This window comes from Centruroides vittatus, unplaced genomic scaffold (assembly GCF_030686945.1).
Source record: "Centruroides vittatus isolate TY-2023 unplaced genomic scaffold, ASM3068694v2 contig_956, whole genome shotgun sequence".
NCBI lineage: Eukaryota > Metazoa > Arthropoda > Arachnida > Scorpiones > Buthidae > Centruroides > Centruroides vittatus.
Window position 1 is genome coordinate 346,227 of NW_027122635.1, and position 20,555 is coordinate 366,781.

General features: G+C 29.1%; 1 protein-coding gene across 1 annotated transcript in view; it reads left to right on the plus strand.

Moving 5' to 3' along the window:
- eIF2Bepsilon (eukaryotic translation initiation factor 2B subunit epsilon) overlaps positions 1-20,555 on the plus strand; it is a 64,910-nt gene that overhangs the window by 38,809 nt on the left and 5,546 nt on the right. Inside the window, exons 11-14 of the mRNA XM_067282500.1 lie at positions 2,512-2,706; positions 3,459-3,549; positions 5,960-6,158; positions 12,768-12,932. Coding sequence (XP_067138601.1) covers positions 2,512-2,706; positions 3,459-3,549; positions 5,960-6,158; positions 12,768-12,932 — 650 coding nt within the window. The remainder of the gene's footprint in view (positions 1-2,511; positions 2,707-3,458; positions 3,550-5,959; positions 6,159-12,767; positions 12,933-20,555) is intronic.

Sequence of the window (20,555 nt, forward strand, 5' to 3'; positions counted from 1 at the left end):
CAGAAAAAAGTTTTTGAAACAAAGTGTTTAATTGATTAAATTTTTTGTGTCTTTTCTACAGAATAAGTTTAATTAATTTTCTTTTGTTTTATTATGTGAACTCAGGTGATATATTTTTCTTAAAATAAATACTTATCAATATATTTGACAAAAATCAATATCATACTATTATATTTTCTGAATCTCAGAAATCTAGAATAAACAAATGTAACCAGTAGAAAATTTGTTGCTGTATAAGTTATAAGAAGCTTTATTTCAGAATACAAATAAGGTAATTTGCATTAATTTATTTATAGTAAATGATTTGGAAATATGCAAGAAATATCTAATTTTAAATGACACATTCATAAAATACCAAATCAAATTACTTATTCATATTTTTAATGTAAACAGAAGCTTTATGTATACATATATATACATACATACATATTAAACTTTAAACTATTCTATTTTTAAACATAACATTCTACAAGAAATTTATATAACACAGTGTGATTATAAAGTCCCTCCACAGCAGGTGGGAAAATGGGAGGAGCTTCCAGGAATGAAGTAATGAAGTGACAGACAGATCATGTGTTGAAATAGTTAACACTTATCCTGCTAGAAACTTAATACAGTAGAGCGTCGAAAAGTGGAACCAATTGGGGACTGGGGTCCTTCCAGTTAATGATTTGTTCCAGTTTCCGACTTTGTACGAAAAAATACATTAACCTGTCCAATGTTCAAATTTTTCTCCGTTGCGTATCGCTTCCTGTTGAATTTTTCTCCGTTGCGTGTCGCTTCGTGTTGAATTTTCGTCGATTTTAAGCCTAACGAAAATTTTTATAATAATCATCGAGGCTATCATATCGTTAAAAATTATTTCTGCATTTTGTACAAACAAAATAAATATATTAAAGAATATAAAAAACATGAAAATTATACTTTAGAAGTAAATTTAGTATCAAAAACATTCGATTCAGCACGACACAGTCCGACTGAAAATCGTTCCACTTTCCGGCCATTCCACTTACCGGCGTTCCACTTATCGACGCTCTACTGTATTACGTTTCTCAATATATCCTGTTATTTTTTGCTTTAAAACATAACATTACATTTTTAGCAATGAAAATATGATTTCTTTGTGTATTTTTGTGTGTTGTGTGTCTGTTAATAAATAGTGTGCACTATTTATTCAGAAATTTGAAATATAAGCGATTTTGTACAACCACGATCATTGTCTGATTTGGAGTTTTGTCACCATATTTTGCAAGCGAATATCAAGCCATTTTATTTTTTATATATGAGTTAAGTTTACATATGGTATATTAATGTACTAACTAATAATTGTTCGAATTCATTAATAAAAAATCAACAAATATAGTGCCAATTATATTGATTTATCTGATGAAAATGTCGCGATTATGATTTAGGCCTAACTGAGATCGAAAAAAATACAAACAAGCCACATAATTTTGTTATTATTTTAAACCTGTATATATTATATGATATTGTCAATATAAAAGTCAAATTCCTATATTTCTGATAGTGCTAATGCCATCTTATGTACATTTGCTGAACCGACTTAATTACGAAAAATAGCTACGGTCAGAAGTCTACTAATAATATTGATACAGTACATCATTATTATGAATAAATTCATCAATGTACTATATATTTCATACATAAAAATACAAATTTTAAAGCTATATTGTAATTTTTAATTTTTTTATATTGTATCTTTATCTCTAAAACAAGTCCAAATAACATTAAAGCATAATACATAAAAATAAAGTCCACACACATCAAATTGAGTAATGTACAGATAAATGTTTCCAATATCAGAAACTGTTTTTACTTTTTATCGAGCTTTAGTCAATCGTGTTTTATTTTCAGTAGAAAATATTGTAAAATTGCTTAAATCAGTCAGCACACAGGTAAGGAACTAGGTTAACTGGACCAGCAGGGTAAATTAATTAAAGTTATGATGTCGTCAATTGGCCAAGTCAAATGGGCATAGCCAAGTCCACTATGGAAAGACTTATTATTGTACTGTATAATTATAATTCTTTGACATTAGAAATTTTGGAAAAGTAAAATTTGAGAAAGTCTGCATTACTTTTTTTTAAGTTATACAAAATTTTCTATTTCTTATTTCAAGTCTTTGGCCAAAAGTACATCTACAATGTATGTAACTGTTCACTTTTATTTCATCACATTTATTTTTAAGTATGTGTATAGATATCGGTGTTTACAAATTATAATTTGAATTATAAATGTTGATATGTTTACAGTAAGTAGCTATGAACATTATCTGTATGGTCACTAAGTTCTGTTGTTTGTATTATATTTTCTTTATTATCTATTATCATTTACAAATTGATCTTATATTCTCGAACATATAATACTGTACATAAAGCTATATATTGTCTAAATATTATCTATTTTGTTTGTTATGATCATGATGATGATGAAATTATTACAGAAATATAAAATACTGAGCTATATTATAATTTGATAATCTATTTTTAGCATCAAATGTAGCATTAATTGGAACAGAAGGACATGGTGTTTGCTACCAAAAAACCAATAGCAATTTTCCTGAAAGTGAAATATTAGACATCTGGGGACAGTCAATAAATTCTGATGATGATATGAGTTCTATTGCATCTTCTAATGTTGATGAATTATCTGATGGTGTTAGTCCTGTTCCAGACGATACAAATAGTATGTTTTTAAATTTTACAAAATAAATATACTGTATTTACTGGCATATAAGACGAGATTTTTATTTATTTTTCACTGCTTCAAAAACCTAGGTCGTCCTATACGCACGTGCGAAGGATTCTTTGCATTTTTGCAATAATTTTTGTGAACTGTGTATTTGCATTTTTTATTGAATGCTCACCCTCTGGTGTTTAAAAACAAAAGTATTTTATAAGGGTTGTTTGAATCCTTGTGTATTGTCAGGACTAAAGATGAATAGCAATAGGAAAAGCAAAGCTTTTGAATTGAATTCCAAAATTATATGGAAGCCCAATATAAGTTTTAATCCATTCCCACGTGAAAACAGATGATTATTCGGAAATCAGAAGTTGGAGAAACTCATAAGTGTAATCGACAGAGAGTGGATTTTACTGTTAATAATTGGCATAAAAGGTTTCCAATTGTCCAGCTTTACACAAAGAAATTATGTTATCAATTTTACAAGAGTTTTCCTTAAAATTTAAAATGCCAGTAATTTCTGCAGGTCAACGTGTGCATTTACGTGCATTTGATATTTTATTTGTGATTAAACTAAATAAAATTAGAATTGTATTAATAAATCTAATTTTCTTTATTTTGATCTTTAAAGTTACACCTTGTCCTATATGTGAGATTGTCTTATAAGCAAGTAAATATGGTAATTTGCTTACTAATTAGTTTAAGTAAAACCCTATGTTATGAGAAATTAATATTTAATTATATTTGCGACTTAGTGTTTTATACAGAAGTACTGGATAGTCTTCAACGTGGAGCAGAAGAAAAAATTAAATGTGAAAATTTAATTTTAGAAATTAATTCCTCAAAGTAAGTTGATCTGAAAAAACTTATGCAAAATTTTTAATTATTTAATTTTTTCATTTGTTTATTTTTATAAAAGAGGTGAAAGATTTCTTAATGTTTCCTAAACTAAATAGGAGTGTCACAAAAAATAACCATTATACAGCTTGAACTTTATGCCAAATATCACATAAAAAGGAAGTAAAAACACTTAACAGTTTTTTTTATTTTTGCAAGCACTTTCAACAAATTTGTGTTCATCATCTTTAGGCAAATGAAATTTAAAAATAAAACACAATGTTCTAATGCAAATGGAACACATATTTAAATTGAAATTAAAAACTGTTATTAGCATATTCAAAATTCAATTACACTAGATGTTGTATTGTCATGCAGTTCATGCGTGGTATACACCCATGTTAAAGGTGTGATGGCAGACGTATATCACTATTTAACCATTTATATAGGATAACTCACATGCTGGGCAGGTCAAGCATGGGAATGTTGCTTGACCTGCCCAGCATGTGTGGGTTGCATTATATAAATGGCTCACTGTGTTTTCATTTTGACTATTGCTTACAAATTTTGTTTCCTAATTTCTTCAGGGAGAGTGTGATTTATTTCCATGAGGATATATCAATTCTTCTGTATCTGTACCTTAAAAATTTATTAATGGTTTTGTAAAATATGTCATAAACTAAATCAATTTTAGTTTGAATAGTTAAAGAATTTACGTCGAGAAATGACCAATCAAAAGAACATATGTAGTTAGCAGCCTGCTTAAAGTTAAAGTGAGGTCATAATGGAACTCTCGCAAAACGTTTGGGATTGTTCACGGCAGCACAATCAGTAATCTCCAGATATGTTTATTTTATGTTATGGTGATCTTTAGTATGTAGGCTGTTTTTTTCAACTTCCGATAGTCCATAAAACAACGACAAGTGTAAATAACAAAATGAATCTATTATCAAAAGTTAGATACAAACATGATTACTTTTCAACATTATCACCGTGGAGATTGAGGCATTTGTCATATCTATGGATGAGCATTGCAATCCCCTCTTTATAGAATGTTGCCACCAGTGACTTGAGAATAGCCTTAACATTGTTTTGAAGATTGTCATTAGTCTCGAACCTCTGCCCTCCTAGCCATATTTTCAGTTCAGGAAAGAGGTAGAAGTCACTCAGTGCTAAATCAGGGTTATACACTGGGTGTTTAAAAAGTTCCAAGCTGGGTGGAAGTCTTCACACTTTTAATGTGTGAAGGCCCATCTCAAGCCACTGGTGGCAACATTCTATGAAGAGGGAATTGCAAAGCTCATCCACAGATATGACAAATGCCTCAATCTTCACAGTGATAATGTCGAAAAGTAACCATGTTTGTGCCTAACTTTTGGTAATAAATAAATTTTGTTATTTACACTTGTCTTTGTTTAATGGACCGTTGGAGGTTGAAAAAAAAAAAACACCCTTGTAGGCTAAAGATAACTGTAACATAAATTATTGCAAGAGTTATTACCAGCATATTCAAGTAATTTTAAATTTTTGAGATGATAACTTATTTCTTAGTTTTCTAAATATTTTGAAGCAATTAAATTGTACACACAACTTGAGGCAATATTAACTGATAACAATAAAAATTTTGGTATAAAATTTTGCTTCAACTGAAACTTCAAGATATATTACTAGTAATAGTTTGAATCATTCATTTCTGAAGACTAGCATAAATGCATTTTCTGTTAACTTTGCCAGTTTCTGTTACTAGAACAGAATGATCATTTTCAAAACAAAAAGTAATTAAAAATTATTAAAGATCTCATACAGTTAAGGAATAACTGGAAGAAATATTGCTATCATTTCGATAAAATTGTTTATTGAAAGAATCAGACATTGAAGTGCTAATAAATGAATTTGCAGAAATAAAGACATACAAAGTTAGTTCGTTGATTAATGAATGAGTGAATGAATTTATTATTATTTTCCTGTATTCTGTGTATATAACTTGCAGTCTACATAAAAATTGTGAATAAGAAACTATTTCTTTTTTGTTTTATATTAATAAACTTTTTATAAAAATATATTTTTTATTTGTGATGTCATTTTTAATTTTTATTATTGGTTAAAAAGACACAAAGTTTATGTTTGTACAAAGATGCTCTTAAGACTTGGTGCAGTCCTGTCTGTATACGAATATAGCAAATTTAGCTTTAATCATATAAGACACCGAGCCGGAATCTTATTTTTAATCAAATAATTAAACTGGATTTAGTTATTATCAGGCCAAAATTTGGCAAATGAAATATACAACTGCTATGTATCTAAATTACATAACATTTGTATATTTAATTATCAAAACTGCAGCGTGATAATAAATCTGACTTGCTTATTTGATTTGGTTTTTAAATAAAAAATTAATTACTAAATTGTTTTTTCTTAGATATGCATATAATGTCACTATGAAAGAAGTTAACATGCTTGTCATGAAAGCTATTTTAGAGTTACCAAATCAGAAATCAGATGTATCACCTCAAGAATATTTTTTAAAGGTTAAACCATTATTACTACAATTTATGCCTTTGATAAAAAATTATATAAAAAGTGAAGAATCTCAAATGGATTGTATTATTGCACTTGAGGTATGTGTTATTTTATGCCATTATTCATATATTTTTTTTATGAATTTTCTTTCTTGGTGGAAACTACTTATTTAACGTAAACTTTATAATTAATTAATATTTCTATCTTTTATGTTAATAATGAAAATAAGTGTAAATAATGCAAAATTTAATTTTGATTTATTTGCACTTTTATGTTTAGAATTCTTATAAGTCTCTCTACCAAAATTCAATAATTTAAGTAAAAACTACTGAATTACTGAAAGATAAAAAAATGTTCTCTAATTTTGATTTTGTTTTGACATTATGCTAAGTTACAGTTTTATAGATGAACTAGGTAGCTTTGCTCTTCTGACCACCTACAATGGCCAAACTCCTGCTTGCTTTCTCCATGGGGTGCTGCTGCTTGTTTTCAGTATAGATTACAGTGGGTGATTGGTTAACGAACATAATTCATTCCAAGACTTTGTTTACTATCCGAATTGTTCATTAACTGATTATCGATTCACCACAGGTTTTTATGGGAATTTGATTAATTCGTTCTGGAAACTACAAAAAATAAAAAAGTATATACTTTCTTACTATGTTTATTTATATGTAATAATAAAAATACATATATACACAGTTTTGCATTTTTATTAGTTATGTTTTCTCCGTTTGTGGGGGTTAAAGAATATGCCTAATGTCGATTGCTTTTCTCTCTTCTTCAAGATTTTTCAGAAGTGATTAATAGCATTGTAATTGTAGAGATCCCCAAGCCTATTAATCTTAACAAGTGCTCACCTGACAGTCTCGCGAATACTATAAAAGAATTGTTTCTGTCAGAAAAATAAAAGGCTGAAGGGAAAGTAGTTCGCAGGAATACTATCCGATCAGTATATACTGGTTGAGTGTCGATGTCGACGTCTCCCGCGTGCCGAAAAGTTTCGAATTGTTGCCTGAAGACAAGGGAAAACCAATTGGTATTCGTTATTTTATGTCACTTGTGTTTGTTCTGTGAGGTGTTCGTTATCTGAACACAAAAATCTTTTGCGAAAGTGTTCGTTATTCGATTTGTTCATAGTCCGAACTGTTCGTTAACTGATCACCCAATGTATTCATAAAAAAACTTTCATTAATATGTATACCATTATCTGTTCCACAGAAAAATGTTACACTTCCATGGTTACATGGTTTTGCTTCACCCACTTGTCCCCAATATAGACTTTTCATAATAAAAACTTCATGGCAATTCAACTTCCTGTGAGGGACTAACTTCCACTTATTTTATTCCCTTTACTCAATCTTCCACAGAATGGATGATTCAATCCCCATTCCTGCTGACTTTTCTGTTGTCTCAGTCAAACTTCTGTACTCTGCTTGCTTTGTCATTCCCTGTTCAAGTCACTTGCCCCTCAGCTGAAGCCCTTCTCACTTTACCCAAATCCTTTTGCTCTCTTGTTCAAAAGTTTTGTGGCAGTTTTAAGCTATGTTTTATATACATTGTATAGAGTAGGGTTTATCATTTCCCAGTCTTGTCTGTCCCGAGATTCTGGGAAAAAATGAACTGTTTCCTGGAATCCCAGAAAATAATTTATTATTTTTAAGATATAAAATAAATCTTAAAATCAAATGATATAATTATTTTTCATTTTTGTAAAGTAACTTAATACATCTTGCAACATCCAAAATAATATTATTAATAATGCTGTGTAAAATATGTATAAAATTACTTTTGAATTACGTAGAAATTTTCACAAATAGAAAAAATTTATTAAAGTTTGTTGGAAACTGCTTACAGCAAAAATGCACTTGAATTGAGTTGAAAATTTAAAGAAAAAATGAAGTTAGAAGGTAATTTTCGTTTTTTAAATTAAACATAATTCAAAATACTATTCTAAATTTTTATAAGATTTTAAAACTCAAAGATGGTCAATACTCTGATCACTCTATTTCAGCGATTCTCAACCTTCTTAGCTCCACGACCCTCCAAATAGTAAATATGAATAAAATTAATATTTCACGACCCCCACCGAAAGGAATAATAACAGTAAGCTTTACTGTTACTAATTGAATTTTCACTGTTAATTATAAATGTAAATTTTTTAAAATACAGCGTTTAAAACTAAATACAGGAATCGTCTTTTATCACTCGAAAACAATTTGCTTTTGTGTGTTTCTAACATAGATCCACATAGGGAGAAAATTTTAAATGAAAAACAAATGCAACCATCACATTAATTTCTTTTCTTTACATGTGTACTTATTGTAAGTAAAATGTTTATAAGTTTATAATAAATGATTTTTTCTCATAAAATGATTTCATTATTGTTTCGAGAACCCCTTTAATATCACCACGACCTCCAGGTTGAAAAACGCTGCTCTATTTTATTCTTATTTTACTAAAGAAAAGTCCTGCTACCAAGAATGCTTTTTTCGATTCAATTGATGTGGATGGAATTGTCTGTAACGCATTTAAGAGAAGATGGATGTTATGTGTTTTTTCACCTGTAGTCTTGAAGATTTCTAGTTCGTTTTCGAGATGCGTTACAGTACTTCTTTTGCCGTGTAGTATTCTTGATTTTTTTTCCCGGCTGCTTCAATAGCTACATCATGCTTACAGCTTGATAATTCAGCAGTTCATTTGGCTTTAATAATCAGGTTTATATATAAAGAAAAACTTCATACTTGTTTGTATCCTTGCCCAATTTGCACAATCTGGCATAATGCAGTTATTGAAGCTATTGGGCATGGTTAAAAATTAAGACAGCATAAGCACAATTATTCCAGATATTACAAGTTCTGACAAGTAAAGAATTTTCAACATCCTGTCACAAATAGGCTACATATTGATTATTGACAATCTGTGACATGCCATAATAAGCAAAAATTTAAAAAACTAATAAGCAGGCTTAAAATGAATAAATACAAATGTATTCCGACGGTTTATGAGTTAATTATACTTTCTATTTGCAAAATTTCTTCAATTTTAACACAAAATAAGGAAAAAGTGAATTTTTAGAAATTTGTGGGATTTCCCAGGATGAGAAGAATTTCCTGGGTTAAAAAATAGCCAGGATTCCATTGGTGAAACTCAGTATAGAGTGAATATATAATAGAATTAGAATTATGAATTATTGGTCCTGTTAAATGTATATCATATTTAAGACATATTTTTATGGAAAATAACAGAATTTCAATTAATCACCAGGTTTTACAATAATGAAATATATAGTAATGTTTGTCTAAAATGGTATCTGAATAAAACAAACAGGAAGACTTCAAAATGGATTTGTTTTCTATCTTGAATTTCACTATGAGCTGGAAATCTGTTTAATGCAGAAACAGAAGAGGTTTTTGTGTTTGAATAATGCAACTAAATCTGAGTAAAGCAGAAAATTAAAATTTCATTTAAAAACAAATATGTAAAATTGCCTTATCTCAGAACATGACAAAGTATTCTGAGGACAAATTTAAACCTTTTCATAGAAACAATGGTTATGTGATGAGGGGCATATGGACACAAAGTCTTTGTTAATATTAATGTTTGTGAGAATTAACAGAGGAAGAATCAAATTCTTTTAATAATCAAGAATTGTTAATGTTTCTGAGGTTTGGGTTCTCAAGAACAACTAACAAATGTAATTTCTTGAAAACAATGAAAATTAGATAGCACAGTAGTGCTATCAATTCACCTTATATGGACTATGGGAGAAGTTAGTAACTAACTAGTACCAAGTAGTCAAGAACAAATCTATTAAAATTGTTGGTAGTTATATAAATTGAAGTTAACAATTACAATATTAAAATTTCTTAAGAAGTGTAATCACAGAATAACTTGGTCTGTATATTACTGTAATGTGATAGGAATTTCCAACAACAGAGCATGACAATTTATTATTATTACAAGTTATTTTTATTAAATACCTACTTACATAAAAGTGATTTTACTTTAAAAAATGAACATAACAGTGACATTTATTTGGTAAAGTTAAAAAATATAAAAATATTATATAAAACCTATTCAAAACAGAAAAAATAATCAGTACAATGCAATTCTAGTTTTCACAGGTTTTACTTTATTGACATTATTTTTTATCAGTATATTTATTATTCTAAAATAATCCACAACATTCTCAAACAAACTAAAATACATCAAATCACTATACCACTTAATGTTTGCTGAGCAAAGAAGTTTTTATTACACTAACGTTTTCAACCTCTTTTTAGTATAGGTCATCCTCAGGTTTTAGAACACAATGTAAATGTTCCAAAAATGGAACATACCATTTTTTGAATCTATAACATTTGAAATTTAAAAACTTTTAAACAAATAATTAGAACTACACATATGAAAAATAATAAATAAATAAAATACACAGTAAACATCAAGTTAACCACAAGGAACACATGTTTTAAGGGTTTTTAAGTCCCGTTCTTTTTCTATTATATAGTTCCACACTGTTGGAAGTGTGTTAGCATCTCCAGTTTTTAGGCATTGTTTTTTTTTTTTTTTTTTTTTTTCTTTTGTAAATTTCTACTTTTTCCATATCTAATGAAATGGGCAAATGTAATTAACATGTAAAACAGTGTACTCTCCATCTATTGTGTTGGATATGGAAAAGGTAGAAATTTACGAAAGAAAAATAAAAAAACCATGCCTAAACACTAGGGATGGTAACATACTTCCAACAGCGTGGAAATATGTGGGTCGTTCAATAAGTCCTTAGAAAATCCAATAGATTGCGCTCGTAGCATCAAAATTGGCACGTTTTTAGTAAACATCATGGCTCACTAGACAGTTGTGAAAGTCTGTCATATTCATCGCATGGTTTAATTTTTATTGTCGATTGAAGCAAGAAACTTTTATTTATTTAGAAAAATGGAAAAAAGTGAGTTTTGAGCAGTGATTAAACACTTACATTTAAAAGGCTTAACATCGAAAGAGATCAAAGCTGAGTTGGATGAAGTTCATGGCACATCTGCTTCTGTGTTTGCAACCATTTACAATTGGGTAAACGAGTTCAAACGTGACCGTACATCCACAAAAGATGAATGTCGTTCAGGACATCTAGTGGAAGTGACTACTCCCGAAATGATTGACAAAATCCACGATATGGTTTTGAGTGATCGATGAACCAAAGTTTGTTGAATAGTTGAGGCCACAGGCATATCACAAGGTACAGTGTTTTCAATTTGCACGAAAAATTGGGTGTGAAAAAAATCTCAGCAAGATGGGTGCTGCATTTGCTCTCAGTGGAGAATAAACGTAATCGTGTGGTTGACTCTGAGGCTATTTTAGCACTTTTTTGTCATAATCCTGACGAGTTTCTGCGTCAATACATAACTGTGGACGAAACATGGACACTCTACTATACTCCAGAGACAAAAGAACAGTCAAAACAGTGGGTTTTTGAAGGCAAAAGGGCTCCAAAGAAGGCAAAGACAGTGAAATCGGCCGAGAAGGTGATTGCCATAGTTTTTTGGGATACACGCCGAATCATCTACACCGATTACTTGGAAAAAGGAAAAACAATAACTGGAGAATATTATGCATCATTATTGCACCGGTTGAGCAAAGAAATCAAGGAAAAACATCCTCATTTGAAAAAGAAAAAGATCCTCTTCCATCAAAACAATGCATGGGTACACACCTGTGCAGTTTTGATGGCCAAAATCATGGAATTAAAGTTTGAATTATTACAACATCCACCATATTCACTGGATTTGGCCCCCAGTGACTTTTTTTATTTCCAAACTTAAAAAAATGGCTTGACGGACAACGTTCATGTTGAACAAGGAGGTCATTGCCCAAACAGATGCCTATTTTGAGGACCTTCCAAAATATTACTTTTTAGATGGCTTTAAAAAGTTGGAGAAATGCTTGGAAAAGTGTATAGAGCTTAAAGGAGATTATGTTGAAAAATAAAAAAAAACTCTACTTAAAATAATTTGTTTTTCTATCTTTTTTCTAAGGACTTATTGAACGACCCTCATATATAATAGAAAAAAAATGGGACTTAAAAACCCTTAAAACATGTATTTTATTTATTTATTTATTATATTTAATATGTGTAGTTCTAATTATTTGTTTAAAAGTTTTTAAATTTAAAATGTTATAGATTCAAAAAACAGTACGTTCTATTTTGGAGTGTTACATTGTATTCTAAAACCCGAGGATGACCTATACTAAAAAGAGGTTGAAAACATCAGTGTAATAAAAACTTTTTTGCTCAGCAAAAATTAGGTGGTAAAGTGATTTGATGTGTTTTATATATGAAATTAATTAGGTTTAAATTCTTAAAGATAGATTGAAATTTTTTTTGTATTATTATATTGCTATTGAATAATAATTTAATTTTTCTCATTAAATTTGTTTTTCTTGAGAAAATCCTTTAAACTTATCATATTCTGTCATAAAAAGATATTGTGTTGAAATTGATTAATCCTATACCTGTGTGTGTTTTTGTGGTTAATAATTTCTTTAAAACTATTTTTATTATAATTGCAAGTTGCATAATGTGCAGTACATCGTGATAATGAGTCAAGTCATATAAAGTTAAATTGTTTTTAAAATATTTTCAAGAAAACTAAATTATTTAAAATCCATAAAACTGAAACACCATTAACAAGTAAGTTCATCATTTTCAGATATTTGCCATTTCTAATGAAAATAATAAAACAGCTCTATTGAAAATTTTACATCTTTTATATGAAAAAGATATTTTACCAGAAGAAGTCATTTTAAAATGGTATCAGCATCCATCTGTTTTAACAGAACATGATCCTGCACAACAAAAAGATATTAGGAAACAAGTAAGTTTTTGTTAACTACAAAAACTTTATAAAATGTTCTAATTTATTAAGATATAATTTATTAGTAGTTTCAGTTTAATTTTTAAAAATATATACAGTACAATATTTAATTTACTATAGTGACTAATTATTATTAGTACATTATTTTTTCAAAATTAGTATTTATTGAAGATAAAATTTATTTTTCAGATAATAATAGACAACATAAATAACTAGTGGATCTCTACATGGAACATTATTCCATTTTAATGCTTGCCTTTTTTTATTTTACATCTTTATATATAAATAAAGTAAAGGAAAATAAAAAACAACAAGCATTAAAATTGAATAATGTTTCACCAGAGATAACACAATACGGTTTTAGAAGAATAAGATTATCAAAGATAAATAACTAGTAAAATTTCAAAATTGTAAAAAGACATTGTCACATTTTAATTTTTAAAAAATAATTCAAAGAACAACAAGAAATGTTCACAAAATGAAAGTTCCACAGATGATGAAGTACATATCTTACAACAGATCTTACTTGTAAACTACTGCTGGAGTTTGAGTTTTAATGGAAATTTTATCATCTGTGGAACTTTTTCTTCATTATGAGCATCTTTTATTGTTCTTTGAAATATTTTTTTATAAATAACCAGATTTATCATTTAAAAAATAATAATAATAATTTTGAGAATTAATTTAAATATTTTCTTCGTAATATCTTTTAAATAATAATTTACTAATTCACTTGATTATTTATTTTTAAAGCTTTTTACCCTATTATTGTTGTAATTTTGTAAATGAATAAAATATGGATTAAAATATTTTTGTTAATTTACAAAATTATAGCTGTATGTAAATGAATATATTTTATTTTATATGTATTTAGGTTATTGCAATTAATTTGTGTGTCAGTTTTTTTAGGTTTGAATATTTATATGTTTTCATTCATATAATTAATCTCAATTAAATCATATAACAGATGAATTGGATGAAGTATATCTTTTATTTAATAAATTGGCTGATTTTGTTTGAGGTTGTCCATATCAGATTGGGATTTTTTGACCTCTTTGAATGTATAAAGTATTTTGATAGAATCCTGTATTATGAATCTTTTTAATTATGTAGAATGGTTCTTTATATTCTTTAGCATGTTATCTGTAAAACTTCGAAAAAAAAAACTTGATTTTTTTGAAAGACAATAACATAATTTTTATGAATAAAAGAAAATAGATATAAACGTTAATAACAAGAACAAAGCAACATAAATTAGGATAAGATTGTCTTTTAGTTTTGTCAGAAGAAAGTATTAAAATATGTAAAATTGCCATTGTTTGATCTGTAAAAAGTAAAAAACAAGAAATACATATATATTTCTTTATGTTCAAAATTTCAAAGTAGTTATCAAAATTTTATTTTAAATACATGCAGGGTGGGCCAGCGAAAATGAAACGGCAGAGTGTTCGTGTTCGTCCAAGCAAATCACTCGGACAGGTCGATTTTACTCTCGAGGGGACATCTTTTGCAATAAAGTTTTTGCGATTCTGAATATTAACTAAACAAACATTTTTTTCGAAATAAATGTTTGTTTACTTAGTACAAAATAAATGAGTTTTTAAAATTTTTTTGTTGTCTGTTGTATTCAGAATCGCAAAAACTTTATTGCAAAAGATGTCCCCTCGAGAGTAAAATCGACCTGTCCGAGCGATTTGCTTGGACGAACACGAACACTCTGCCGTTTCATTTCGCTGGCCCACCCTGTATATATATATTTATTTAAAATAATTTATGGTCAATAAAATTTTGATAACTACTATTTCTTTAAATCATTTGTGTTTATCAAAATGTAAGTTCAAACTTTGAATGTTCAAAAAATCACTCAACAATGAAAAAAAAATTTCATACTGTTTTGAGTGTGACTGATTTAGAACCAAATGCTATGATAATGTGTTGCAGCATTTTCAAAATCAAGATAATGCATTAAAGAAGTATCGTTGATATTATGAGTGTTTATCTAGTTCAGCAATTCCCAACCTTTTTTTGACCAGGGACCACTTTGATTTCATTGTTGTTAGTGGGGACCACAAGGTTTAAGAAAAATGAACTAAAAATAAACTTTAATCAAAACTTTTAACATAAGTAATCGTTAAACTCAAGAGTAACATGCCTTAACAGTACTATTATAATAGAAAACATAACATTTTTATTAAAATTAAATTCAGTTTGTATCAATGTGGGAATAATAATTTAAAATGAATAAAAGTTTTAAATCTTTCACGGACCATATTTTAGCTTTTGTGGACCACTGGTTGGGAACCACTGATCTAGTTGATTGGGAAATCTTTTTTTGGTAATAAATGCCTGTAAATTTAACTCATATTTAACTTTGATCTTATATAGTATGTTTCTTAAGGACCATGCCAAACTTATCTCTTGTTCTAATAGATATAAGAATTTGAAGCTTTAGAAATATTAATAGATATATTTGGCGTATACTTTACCATGTTATTTTGATATTTTGACCTTTGTCTTTAACTCTTTACTCTCTTGAAATCGTCTGAATCAGCCTTATCTGTTCAAAACTAAATTGGCCAATGGAAAAGTTATGTGACTGGTTATGCTATACAAGTTTCCCTTGTAGCTTGTTAGGGATTTATAAAACCCATAGTTGTTTTATAAATCCCTAAGAATTTGAGCACTAATTTAATTTTAAAAAGCATTTAAGGTTGGCCAGCTGAACTTTAATTTGCTTATGCTATATATATTATTATAACCAACCTAGAATGTTTTTTGAAAGTCAATTGGTGTTCAAATTCTTGGAAATTTCTAAAACAACTATGGGTCTTTTATGAAAATATTTCTTTATTTTTGGGTGATATAAAAACTTTTTTACTTATATTTTATTTTTTCTGTTATTCATTTTAAAACAACGTACATAGAGTCAAATAGGTTTTAATAGATAAAACAACCTCGCTTAACGAGCACCTCACACGAGTATTTTGCATAACGAGTGATGAGGAGAGGGGAAGTCCCGAATTGTGTGCATGCGACATGCTTCATCAGTCTGTGTTTAGCACTTGTTCCACTATCATCTTAGTGTTGCTTGTGATGACATGTTTTTCCAAACTTGTGTTCACACATATTACTTATAAACATCAACAACCATAGTCCATTATATAATAAACACGCCATGCGATATGCCAAATTCTTGGGTCATTAAATTTAATGACCGATTCCAAATTAAATTTTAGAAATGTCTGAATTAAAAATTATTTAAATTTATTAAATAATATTAAAATTTATAGTTATTAAATTTAATATGAGGTGAAAACATAACTACTTACATCTAGTAAAATTAATTAATTTCTAATATTTAATTATAGCCTTTACATAACCCGAGAATTTGGCATATCGTTTGGAATGTTTATCAAACATATTAGCTGTGATTTTTTTTTTTTTTTTTTCCTGCAAATCGAATTCTCATTCTAGGATGGTTCATTCCGCACTAGAAGAAAAGATGATGATGATTCATGCTCCTTAACAGAGTATATTTTACAATTTTTTTTTTAATAAACATTATACATAAAACATTTGAGCATTTTTTTGGCGTGGAACGCATTATCATATTTTACATTAATTTCTATGGGAAAAATTGTTTTGATTTACAAGTAAGACTCTGCAATGAATTATGCTCGTTAGTAAGGTTCCACTGTAATTGTCTGACGTAATATAGTTACATGTATCAACATATGCCAATGGCAGGTTTGACACTTAAGAAGATTTTAAAACTGTATCAATATTCAACAAAATTATGATGGCAATTGCAGGAGATAGCATCCCTCTCAGAGTTAATATTTGGAACACTGCAACAAATACAGTGAGCATTGCACTACGTCCAACAGTGAGCATTGAAAGCCTTTTTAAAGAATTTGAATACCATCATTATCCATCTAGAAGAAATTACTGCTACTTACAATGACAAGTTAGCTAAAACATAAGGAATTTTGAAAGAACTTTGTATGGTATCTGTATTTTTTGCTTAACATCCTCAATATACTTGCATTTTTGTCCAGAGAATTTTGAAGCAATGATTCTTATACTAGAGTTGGCAAATCACATTGAAACAACTCTTCTAAGAATTCAATAATTGCAACAAATATTTGGCCAGAATTATTCTGTTTTTGCCATGAACAAAGTTACAAAGGAGTTGCTCTGACAGGCTCTAATTACGTGAAGAAAACTGAATTGGAGATGAAAGTATTGATCAAACAAGTTCAATTCCAGTTAGCCACTCTCACTCTTCAAAAGTGTCAACTTGACTTTCTGGAACCTAAATAAAAATGAATATTTGACAATGATAAAATAGATCAACTATGCATATGCAATATATGCATATTTGACAATGAAAACAGTAGGAAAATAGAAGTGTACACATATCTAAGATTGCTGCCTAATGATATCAAGTATGTTTTGATACTCATTGAGTTAATGTTCTGTTTTATCAATTTCCATTACTACTTGTGAAAGATGGTTTTTCATGATGAACTAATTGAGAACAAATAGAAATTGTTTGATTTAATTCATTTAGCAGTTGATGATCTAGAAAACAGCTTTTTCAATGCACTGACAGAAATTCAGATTTAGGTTACTGACACTTCACAGGAAAAGAAACTTAGCATGACTAAAACATAATCGTCATTTGCAGACCAACAGACAACAGCTAAAGCCAAGAACAGGTAGGCAGTCAATTTGTTATATCAGTGCTATTGATGTTTTAATTAATAGACAGTTACTAATACATTGTTACAAAATTCATTTAGTGATACATGTGAGATCGAGGGAGGTCGGAGGAAGTCGTATCTCCCCTTTCCGGTAACGGGTCGTTGACCTTTCACTTGTCAAGATGGCTAAAGTTTCGATTTCAGTCCCGAGAGTCGGGACTCATCTTGTCGGGCGAGTGGATAGGAGGTGAGATGGGGTCGACGATAAGGCGAAAGCGATATTTGAGACACAGAGGAGACCATTTAACAATTAAAACAAGGTTTATTAATATTTAACAAGGACACACATACAAAAGCTGACTAACTTCCCTAAGTCGCGTCGGGTTCGCGAGAGAGAGCTTACAAGTTCGGTTCATACCTCTTTATTCGTTTCCTTAGAGTTAGCACTTGATATCCACGAGGTGGGGATTAGTATCCGAAATAGGCACAGGTTTATATAGTCGCGACTGAGCGCGGAGACGTTCGGACAGTAGGTCCGAGTCGGTGACGATGAGCGACGGCGTTTTTCCGGCAGATGATATGAGACTCCCCCGAGGGGGTGGAAGGAGTGGCTTTTATAAGTTTAGCCTGGGAAATTAGGTCACGTGATTGTAGGTGGATGACGATTTGTGTCACAGGTGTTCCCGGGATTCAAAATAGATGACGAATTCGAACGTTAAGTGTAAACTAAGGTTGCAAGATGATCCGTTTAAAGCTTAAGAACAAAGGATTGTTGACAGTTATATGGCCGGGGACGCATATTTTCTCGTCCAGGGCCGTTTTTAGACAGGATGTTTATATTAGGGAAAATTCCTAAAACGAATTATTACAAGTTAAATTCTGAGGAAATCCAGATCTCACATACATATATTATGAGTATATGCTTGCACTGCATGGTTATACTTGACAAGTCATCCACACTTCACGCTTGCATGTTGCATAAATTATGCAACACCAATATTGTACAGAAGATACCAATATGCATTTTGCTGCAATTTTTTCACTCATGAGTTAATCAAAATCAGTCTAAGGCCATTAGCATGGAAGCATATGTTGATAAAGAGGAGTATTAAATGAAATTTGAAGTTTTTATATCAGGCCTCCATGTTTTTTGGTTTGGATCTATTATCTTTCACTTTAGGATTCCATCCATGCTCCTAAAGGCTAGTTTACATTATAACAGATTTTGTAGCAGCAAGTGGAAATGGCACAACTTACTTGCTGTTGTAAGTCATTTCATGATAGAAAAGTAGGGCATTGACAAGTCAAGTCTGGTACAAATTTTTACTACAATGATAAGCAGAAAGTCGAACATTTGTCCAATAACAGAAGATTATTTGAATGATGTAAGTTGTTTATTTCTCAATATAATAAGTTATCAACTCAATGTTTGCTCATGTTGTATGATGATAATAGTGAGAGGATATGAATCTTGATCATCTCTTGTGGTTTTTGATTCATATGATCATTTAAACACATTTTTGCAATTTGGTTATCATAATTTTCTAACTTAACTTTGCAAAATATAACTTTTTACAAATTATCTTTCTTAAACTTACCTCCATTACTAAATTTTGACGAATTTAAAATTAAGATAATTGCCATGATGCATCCATTTTTACTTTCCCAGCTCTGTTACATATAACAGGAAAAGTATGGCAATTGGTCAAAAAATTATCCCCCAAGATTTTTACATTTCTGGACTCAGGACCTTGAAATGTCAAGAAATGCAAAAAACTTTGGGGGGTATTTCTGTATGTGTGAATGTTAGTGTGTGTATGTGTGGTGTGATTTTGTTCACCCTCTTTGAAACTTAATAATTTTTTACATTTTTTGACAAAAATTTTTGAAATTTTTCAAAGAGGATTGATGCTATTAAATTTTGGTGATTAAAGATTGAGGGGGTGAGGAGATAAAGAGAGTTATGTGTCATATCTTGAATAGGGTCAGACTTAATGGCGATTTTACTCATTATTAGCATTTACAAATTTTTATAAACCCATCCCTACCTCAAAATTAAGCTTTTTGCCATTTTATAATAGTTAAAAATATAAAAAGGTTTTTTAATAAAGTATCATAACAGATCGCACCACACATGCAGTTTTAAATGTTGCCAGGAAAGTTAAGCAATTTGTTGCTGGATTTTTTTTATTTAAGAAGTTAAAAAACTTTTTCTATATGTTTTCAGCTGTTAAAAACATTATTTCTGAAATCATTTATATTTTTTTTGTCTATTTTAAGGTATTATATTGTTTCATCTGACATGGGTATTCAATAAAGGATTTAAAACAGGATTGATATCAGTTCAGTGTTTCTATCAATTCATTTTAAAATATTCTTGGCTAATGACTTATGTCTTGCTGAAAAATAAAGTTGATCTGTTGATAATTATTTTCTCACTGAAATTATTAAATTGTAGATAAGAATTTGCTTATATATGTATATATTAATGGAAAAATCAATAAACGTATATATACTATTGATTTTTCAGTTTTCTTTTATCACATTGCAAATAAAAAAATCAATACAGGTCATAATGTACAATATGTTTTATTAAATCTGTGTCATGCTTAATTTGAATGGATCTTTAATTTTTCTTCAGGCAATCTATCTTACTTTAAACACATTTAATTCATATTTTGGTTTATAACTCTTATTTCAAAATGATATATATTTATTATGTTTATTAGAAAAATCTTTTTTCTTGTTTTTGATAAGTGTAAGAAATTTTTTTGTAACGATTTTGTTCTTTTTCTATATTTATACACTGTGTAAATATATAAAAAATACATTGTCTTTGATATATAGCTATTCGTATTTGGATAATTTTATTATATCTGTTATACTGTTATTGATTTTTTTACAAATTTCAGTATTA